The sequence below is a fragment of the Geotrypetes seraphini genome, chromosome 13 (assembly GCF_902459505.1).
Source record: "Geotrypetes seraphini chromosome 13, aGeoSer1.1, whole genome shotgun sequence".
Taxonomy (NCBI): Eukaryota; Metazoa; Chordata; class Amphibia; order Gymnophiona; family Dermophiidae; genus Geotrypetes; species Geotrypetes seraphini.
The window spans coordinates 7,253,473-7,263,066 of NC_047096.1; the positions used below are offsets into that span (position 1 = coordinate 7,253,473).

Consider the following 9,594-nt stretch of genomic DNA (forward strand, 5'->3'; position numbering starts at 1 on the left):
CCTCAAAGCAGAGCGGGAGTCCTCCAACTTCACTGCTACCAGCAGGGGGCGGTGCTTCAGTACTGAGTTTTCAATTGCTAGGGTCAGGCAGGTTCCCTGGAATCCTGCAGAGTTTGCCTGTCCCTCACCATTGAAAATTGAGTTAGTAAAACAGCACCCCCCACTGGCAGGACAGCGCACATCACCCCATTTATAGGAAAATTACTTGGTAATATTTAGGGTTACCTGGGGTTATCAGACATCCAGATTTCCTCAGACAGGTCCTTCTTATCATGGATATATCCGGGGGATCCAGACGGCTTTTCATAACTCGGCACTTAATTCGGGTTTTGAAAAGCTCCCCATCAAAATCATGTGTGGATGCCGTCCGGGGGCAGGGCATGCCACATGCAGAACGGGGCAGAACTGGTTGGATCTGGGGGCATGGCCATAGGTCCGGATTTTCCTAAGATTACCATATCTGAAGCAAAAAAATCCCGGATGCATGACCCCGCCCCGTTTCGCCCTCCAGCCCCAATTCCGCCCCATTCTGCTCCAAAGGATGTCCTGTTCAGCACCCTCCCCCCCAGCGTCTCTTCATTCCTGCCGGGTCTAGAGGGCCTACGAGCATACGCTGATTCGTGTGACATCATCCATGCATGCTCAGAGGCCCTCCAGATGAGGTGGAGGTTTTCCAAAGTCCAGACAAACTGCGGGTTTTGGAAAGTCCATCCAGGCACCTGGATATGTCCTCTAAAAAGTGGACATGTAAGGGTTTTTCTGGACGTCTGATAACCGTGGTAATATTTATATGTTGATACTTAATATTGAATATCTTGTATCTTACATATATTTTAAAGGGATAATACCAATTGCTGTGTGGCATCATGTTTTAATGTGGGGTAGCACTTTAGAGATAGCGCAGCCATCAGTGTAAGTATTTGAGCTTCAGCCAGCCAGGTTTTAAGGATATCTGCCTCTTATGCACAATCGTTGTGGATTTCCTGAGAACCACTGCTGTAAAGGATCACTGCTTGTATGTGCATAATGTATTTTATTATCGGCACAGACCTGTACTATGCCTGGGTTTTCTGTGGGGTGTCTAAGATACTCATCAGATTGATTTTCTGACACCAGCATGCTTTCGTTTCAAACCATGAGGTAGTAATTCCTTCCTGACCTCACTCTGTCATGGCCGTGCATGCTGGGATTTCTTCCTCAAAGCACCAGAGCGGGCCAGAGTTCTTGGCTACGACTGGGCCATGCACAGCTTAACAAGACAGTTCGATGAGCTCACTTCTCTTGTTCAAGTTGAATGAGAAAATGCCAGTTATATATAGAAATGTTCCACTGGCATTGCTATGCCTTTCTTACATAGGAAGTCTTTTAATAGACAAGTTGAACGAGAATACGCAGAATCCCTGTGGGCACCATAACCAAACCTTTCCCATTCATGAAACTTCACCTGAATGATGTCATGTTGGGCCTGAATTTCCATGAACTCTGACACCATAATATAGGATATTTGGGCCATTAGTGAAAGGATTTGCACCTTTGCCATCCCTAAATCTCTTTCTCCTCGTAACTAGCCCCAGGGAGTGTTGGTGATTGACTTTTTGATGGGGGATCTAGTTCTTCCACTCTCCATTAGTTCACTTAAACTATTTCTCCCCCATCCCCCCCCCCCCATTCCTCCCCAAAACAGGGAGAATGGAAGACCAGAAAGATGAAAGAGAGGTCATTACCAAAAGAACGAAATTGCTCTCAGAATCAATTAACTCAGGAAGGATAAGGCAAGTCCCTCAGGTCACATGAGATCACAGGAGCCAGAAGCAGGGGAAAGTCCACAGCAAGAGGTCAAGTGGGCTGCTGACCTTTTCCAAGTTTCTTTAGACTTTGATATACAACCCAATGCTTTCTGGGCAACGCACATAGAATCTATAAGTTAAATGATAAAACTATAATACGGAGGAGCTCCATTCATTAATAGGAAATAGCTGTGCATAGCGCAGAGGTTAAAGCTACAGCCTCAGCACCCTGGGGTTGTGGGTTCACAAGGGCTGCTCCTTGTGACCCTGGGCAAGTCACTTAATCCCCCCCCCCCCCCAATTGCCCCAAGTACATTAGATAGATTGTGAGCCCGCCGGGATAGACAGAGGAAAATGCTTGAGTACCTGCATAAATGAATATAAAACCATTCTGAGAGAACGGTATAGAAAATCGAATAAATAAATAAATTATGCAGTATTCCAATGCTGAACCACATGACTCCATAGGGTTACCATATGATTCCAGAGAAAGGAGGACGGGTTGAGATATCTGGATTTATGTCTAGAGCAGGGGTGTCCAACCCTTTGGCTTCCCTGGGCCGCATTGGCTGAAAAAAATGTTTCTGGGGCCTCACAAACGCGCAAACGTTCCTGCAAGACAGAGGAGGGAGCCGGCAAGACGGTAAACACCCAGGGGCTGCAGAGGAAAACACTGAATCGCTCTCGACCGGGGCCACACAAAATACTTCACAGGGCCGCATGCGGCCCTCAGGCCGCAGGTTGGCCTCCCCTGGTCTAGAGAGTGGGTTTAAATGGTCCATATTCTCAATGGAGAAGGGTAAATAGTGGGGTGCCCCAGGGGTCTATGCTAGGACCGCTACTTTTTGACATATTTATCAATGATCTATAGATGGGAATAACTAGTGAGATAATTAAATTTGCTGATGACACCAAGTTGTTAAATCGCAAGAGGATTGTGAAAAATTGCAGGAGGACCTTGTGAGACTGGAAGACTTGGCGTCAAAATGGCAGATGACGCTTAATGTGAGCAAGTGCAAAGTGAGAAAGTGGGAAAGAGGACCCTGAACTATAGCTATGCGACAGCTGGGTTCTGTGTTAGGAGTCACTGTCCAGGAAAAGGGTCTAGGTGTCGTGGTTGAGAAAACGTTGAAGCCCCCAGCTCAATGTGCGGAGGTGGCTAAGAAAGCAAATAGAATGTTAGGAATTACCAGGAAAGGAATGGAAAACAAAGATGAAATATGTTATAATGCCCTTGTATTTCTCTATGGTACGGCCGCACCTCAAGTACTGTGGGCAGTTTTGGTTACCATTTCTCAAAAAAGACACAGAAGAATTAGAAAAAGGTACATAAAAGGGCAACAAAAAATTATAAAAGGGATGGAACGACTTTCCTATGAAGAAAGGCAAAAGCAGCTAAGGCTCTTCAGCTTGGAGAAGAGACGTCTCAGAGGTGATATGATAGAGGTCTAACCCAGCACTCTCCAGAATTCATTTCAAATGCTCCTGCCTGGCATTCAAGATCATTCACGGCATCCTTCCGCCCCTAATCCCCCTTTCCTTCCTCGCCCTGACGCCTGCTACCACCAGATCAGCCCCCAGACATAAACTATCCTTCCCCTCTCTACTTGGCATCCTCCACGCAGGAAAACTGGGAAGATCCCTCCTCTCCAAAATCACGGGCCTTTGGAACGATCTCACTATCCCGCTGCGGAACCTGGGCTCCCTCCAACTATTCCGAAAACAACTGAAAACCTGGCTTTTCTCTAACATATAACATCTCTTCCTCTGTTTCATCCCCTCTTTATATATCCCCTTGTAAATCTTTCCCCTCTCTCTTCCTATATTTTTAGCTTTGTAAACCGTGTCGAGCTCCACTCCCGTGGAGATGATGCGGTATATAAACTTAAGGTTTAGTTTAGTTTAGTTTAGGAAAGGGTAGATGTGAATCACTTGTTCGCTGTTTCCAAAAATACTAGGACTAAGGAACATGTGATAAAGCTACTAAGTAGTAGATTTAAAACAAACTGGGGAAAATATTTCTTCACACAACGTGTAATTAAACTTTGGAATTCGTTGCCAGAGAATGTGTTGAAATCAGTTAGCTTAGCAGGGTTTAAAAAAAAAGTTTGGGGTGATTTCCTAATAAAGAAGTCTATAGGTCATTGTTGAGATGGTTTGGAAAAATCCACCGCTTATTCCTAGGATAAGCAGCATAAAATCAGTTTTACTACTTGGGATCTAGCTATGTGCTTGGGACCTGGGTTGGCCACTGGTGAAAATAGGATACTGGGCTTGATGGACCTTCGGTCTGTCCCAGTACGGCAGCTCTTATGTTCTTACTTCCATTGCTTTCAACAGAAATAAAATCCAGATGTCTCAATCCATACTTCTTTTTCTGGAGCCATATGATAACCCTATCCATAAGGTAGAATATTTCTAAGTCCATTCATGTATTAAAAGCATATGGAAATAACAAAATTTTCAGGTGGTTTTTTCTTTCATTTGTCTCATGAGCATTCTTCATTAACCCCCTCCTTTAATAATGCGTAGCGCGGGTTTTAGCATCGGCAGTAACTCCTATGAGCGTTAGAGCAGTTACCGCTGCTACCGGCTCTAAAATCCACACTATGCGTTAACTAAGGAGGGGATAAGTGATAGTGGCAGGCTATTCCATATTGTGGACCCAGTCATATTAAATATCATTGATCTAATTATGTCCAAATCTATAATACTGGCAAATTCTATAAAATCTGCCAAAAGTTAAAGGCCAGAGCAATAGCAACAGCCAAAAAAAAAGGGGGAAGGTCCAGCTCTATCTGCAGCGGGAAAACCAGCCAGGAACAAACAAACAAAACTGCAGACGTGTACAACAACGTAGGCAAAATTTATTGTGACAAAAAATTAATATTTAAAACCTTTTTACCAAGCAGGGGGACCCAACACGGTCCGTGTTTCGGACAACCTTCATCAGGGGTCCATGGTAGAAAGGGAAAAAACAAATGTCACAAAAAATAGCTATGGACAAAATTCAGTGGAAAAAAACGGACTATATGTATCACCGAGTGTCACAAATAATCGTGAAATCGCACTAAAGTGTCAAAAGTTAAAGGCCTACATCGGTACAGAGAACTTAATTGATTAATGGGCTTATTTGGCCCAATAATTCACACTTAACAGAAGGTCCCGGGCGGAAAACAAACTAAAGATCAGAAAAATATTAATTATAAATAGAATATGACACCCTGGCATCTAGAGACGTAAATCCATGTTCACAGGTCCAACAGGATAAAACCAGGTGACATGGAGCTGGATGGTCCCCGTGTCACTAATTGTGAAGGTTTAAATAGGAATAACCTCCGAATTCTATCTATGCACGGAGAATTAGGCGCACTGTTACACGTGCAGCGTAATTGACAAATTAGCTCTAAATTGGCAAATAATTAGCAAATATGAGTTGGCACTAAACTGAGGGTGCGTGCGTAACAGACTTACGCCCCTATTCCAGGGGTAGGGAACTCCGGTCCTCGAGAGCCGTATTCCAGTCGGGTTTTCAGGATTTCCCCAATGAATATGCATTGAAAGCAGTGCGTGCAAATGGATCTCATGCATATTCATTGGGGAAATCCTGAAAACCCGACTGGAATACGGCTCTCGAGGACCGGAGTTCTCTACCCCTGCCCCATTCTATAAACAGCGTTCCTAACTTCTCTCGTGCGCAAATCCAAAGGAGGCGTTGGCGTAGTTGAGACCCGGGCGTGTCAGGGGCATACTGACTATTCTTGCATGCGCTTTACAGGATACCGGCACCAAGTATGCAGAGAGCCAAAGCGGATGATGACCGGATTAGCAGGAGAATTAGGGCTCGCCTCATCCAGCCCCACCCATTGCTCTGCCCCTGGCACGGCTGATCGGCGGCCAGGGGCAAAGGAAGTGGCCTCCCCATCCAGCAGCATTAGCGGCAGCAGAGACGATGTTTTATGAAAGCATTTCCTGCCGCTGCTGGACAGAGAGACCACTCAGTGGGAGATCATGGCTGCCTGGCAGGAGAAGAAAGCGGGAGACTAGGCAGGTCTGTGTACCCCAGACATAGACATGGCGTAAGTGGTCTTGCCTTGTGTCAGACCAATGGTCCATCAAGCCCAGTAGCCCGTTCTCACGGTGGCCAATCCAGGTCACTAGTACCTGGCCAAAACTCAAGGAGTAGCAACATTCATCTCAAAGAAGAGCAAGATTCCAGAATCCTAAAGAGTAACAAAAGATTCCGGAATCCCCAGAGTAGCTACATTCCATGCTACTGATCCAGGGCAAGCAGAGGCTTCCCGTATATCTTTTTCAATAACAGACTATGGACTTTTCCTCCAGGATATTGTCCAAACCTTTCTTAAAACCAGCTACGCTATCTGTTCATACCACAACCTCAGGCAATGCGTTCCAGAGCTTAACTATTTAAAAAATATTTCCTCCTATTGGTTTTACATGTTATTTCCCTAAAACTTCATTGAGTGTCCCCCAGTCTTTGTAATTTTTGACGGAGTGAAAAATCGACCCACTTGTACCCGTTCTACTCCACTCAAGATTTTGTAGACTTCAATCATTTCTCCCCTCAGCCGTCTCTTTTCCAAGCTGAAAAGCCCTAACCTTTTTAGTCTTTCCTCATACGAGAGGAGTTCCATTCCTTTTATCATCTTGTTCGCTCTTTTTGAACCTTTTCTAGTGCCACTAAATGTTTCTTGAAATAAGGAGGTGCACAACTCTATCTTAGAATCCATTTTGTTTTGGCATGTAACTTCTAGTGATTCCTGTGTGGTTTTTTTGTTTCCTTCCTAGGGTCTCTAGGCACATCTGGGAGAGTGTGCAACAAATTTTCACGAGGGATGGATGGATGTGAAGTCATGTGCTGTGGCCGGGGCTATGACACCACGCGCGTCACCCGCCTGAGCAAGTGCGAGTGCAAATTCCACTGGTGCTGTGCTGTCAAGTGCAAGGAGTGTGAAGAGACTGTGGACGTGCACACGTGCAAAGCGCCAAAACGTGCCGAGTGGCTGGATCAGACTTGAGGCCACCTTTCCTGCTCCCCGACCACTCATGCAACCCCTTAAGTTCATCCTCACCTCCTTCCCTTCCCCCCCCCCCAACATCATACCCTCGGGCCCAAAGAATTCTGGGAGCTGTAGTTCAGCTGCATGGCTTTTATTTAATTTCTCCCCCACTCCTAAAAGCACCAGACGGAGGACTACATTTTCCAGGAGCATCATGGACCCTCGCCGCCCCTTCAGTAAACGAATTCCCTTTGGCATAAGGGGTTTGCAAAGAATGCTTGAGCTGCAAAGCTTAAGGTCTGTGGAGCTGTGTCCACGGGGCTCAGGGCAAGAGCCAGTGGACTGATAAAGATTAAAGCAGAGAGACTGAAGGTCTTCTTTTTCCTATAGAAGGACTTAAAGGCTGAATGGAACATATATTGAGCAGAAACCGGAGCAACCACCGGGTCATCGCTTGTACTGTGTTCCTTTGCAACGCCTTCTTGAAGATGCTCCTGAGCTTGCGTTTCTCCTCTGCAATCGCTCCTCGAGAGGACATTGATATGCGAGGATGAGCCTGAGCGAGCCGTTCTGCAAAGCCCTGTTTTAGGAGCTTGCGGAGTGATAAAATGATCAAGAGACAGAGGAACAAAAGGCAAGCATCGAAGGAAAGAGAGAAAACACAGAACAGTTTTTAGCTGAGATTTCTGCGCAAAAAGAAAAAGAGTCAAAGAATGGAACTAGGTGACCTGTTTGTATACTTGCTTATGCATTGTGTATATGTTTTAATATTTTTTAAGGGGAAAAAAAAAATAGCCTTATAAACCTGTATTGGAAACAACCCTGCATTCTTCTCTGTCTTCCTATAAAATGAAGATTCCAACCCCATCCCATTTCCAAATGACTGGGACAATCTGTATTTTGAAAAAGCACAAAAATGATGCTGGAATTCGGGGGGGGGGGAGGGGAGTGTTGGCAAAATATTAACTAGAGCCTACTCTATCAACTATGGCTAAAAATATGACATAAGTTATCAATAGCTCCCAACCCAGTCTTGGAACAACTTGCCAGGGTTTTCAAGAAAGTCGCAGTTAATATGGATGAGATATTTGTATATGGATGTGGAAGACTGATAAATATAGACAAATTTGTCTTATTCATATTCATTTTGGATAGCCCAGATGGTTCATAGTCAAATGCGCGAAGACAAAAGCGAACGGACAATTGCGCTGAGCTCTAGACAATAGCGCGCAGGACTTTAGAGCGCAAGACAACTCAGCGCAAGCTGTCTTGCGCTGAGTTGTCTTGCACGCAATTGTGGTTGTTTTGCGCACAATTGTCTTCATGCTTTTGTCTTGCGTGCATTTGACTTGCCGCCAGCCCAGACACCTAACAGGTTATGAGGCTATCAAGTCAGGTCTGTTTAGCCACTGATGAACAAAACTATGACACCTTAACACAAAATCTTTGACTGAATGAGCTACTGTTTGATGATGCCTTGGTGGCCCTGACGCAGCGGAGGAATACATTTCCCGCGAAACGCTGGCCGCGTCGGCAGACAGGCATTTGATGGGACATTAATGGCCCAAAAATATTTCAACAATGAAGACTGCTAGAGATAAGTCATAATAATTTTTTGTCAATTTTTTCAACATAATGAACAAGTACACGTTGGGAATTTTGAGCACGTAAAGTTGCTGAAGAAAAGGTGTTTCAATTACTAATGAATAGTGCTATGGAAATTTTAGAAAAATCATAACTTTAAAGAACTGTTTGGTGAAGGGTTTAAAAAGCAAATATATATAAAAATTATTGGGCCGATGATTGGAGCAGGAGCAGGAATGCTACGCTGACCATTCCAGTTTGTGATCCAACAACTGTGCGTAGGCTCCAATTCTGAGGCCGTTCGTACAAAGCCTGGAAACCTTAGGGCTAATAACACTGATGTGTACTGTTTACAAGGAGTGGTATTTACATATTCTGTGATATACTATCTTAACCACTTGGGTTAGTTGTTTTAGGTTGCATACTAGTACCTTAACACAACAGCCATGTTAAACTTGTCATTGTTCAGAGTGTGTGTGGCGAGGCAGCTTAAGGGTGATCTTGGGGTAGAACTGGTACCACTGGTCCCTCTTAGTTAAGCAGTCCTCCAACTGCAATATTGCCACTAGGGGGGGGTGCTGTTTCAATGTTGTGTTTTCAATTACCAGGGACAGGCAGCTTTCCTGGAGTCCTGAAGAGCCTCCCTGTCTCGCACCATTGAAAGTGGAGATAGTGAAACAGCGCCCCACCCCGCAGGACCGAAGCTGGGGGACTCCCGCTCAGCTTGGAACAGTACCGAAGGGGCTAGACTTAGTAGATAAGGACAGGTTGTTCACCCTCTCCAAGGTAGGGAGAACGAGAGGAAACTCTCTAAAGTTAAAAGGGGATAGATTCCGTACAAACGTAAGGAAGTTCTTCTTCACCCAGAGAGTGGTAGAAAACTGGAACGCTCTTCCGGGGACTGTTATAGGGGAAAACACCCTCCAGGGATTCAAGACAAAGTTAGACAAGTTCTTGCTGAACCGGAACATATGCAGGTAGGGCTAGTCTCAGTTAGGGCGCTGGGCTTTGACCAGAGGGCCACCGCGTGAGCGAACTGCTGGGCACGATGGACCACTGGTCTGACATAGCAGCGGCAATTCTTATGTTCTTATAACTGAGAGGGGACATGATCGAAACATCCAAGGTACTGAAGGGAATAGACTTAGTAGATAAGGACAGGTTGTTCACCTTCTCCAAGGTAGAGAGAACGAGAGGACACT

The 9,594-nt window shown here is 45.2% G+C and overlaps 1 protein-coding gene across 1 annotated transcript in view; it reads left to right on the forward strand.

Annotated features, from left to right (window-relative positions):
* Positions 1-7,628, forward strand: part of WNT2B (Wnt family member 2B) — a 47,714-nt gene extending 40,086 nt beyond the window's left edge. Inside the window, exon 5 of the mRNA XM_033918693.1 lies at positions 6,597-7,628. Coding sequence (XP_033774584.1) covers positions 6,597-6,826 — 230 coding nt within the window. The 3' untranslated portion in view covers positions 6,827-7,628. The remainder of the gene's footprint in view (positions 1-6,596) is intronic.
* Positions 7,629-9,594: the final 1,966 nt, after the last annotated feature.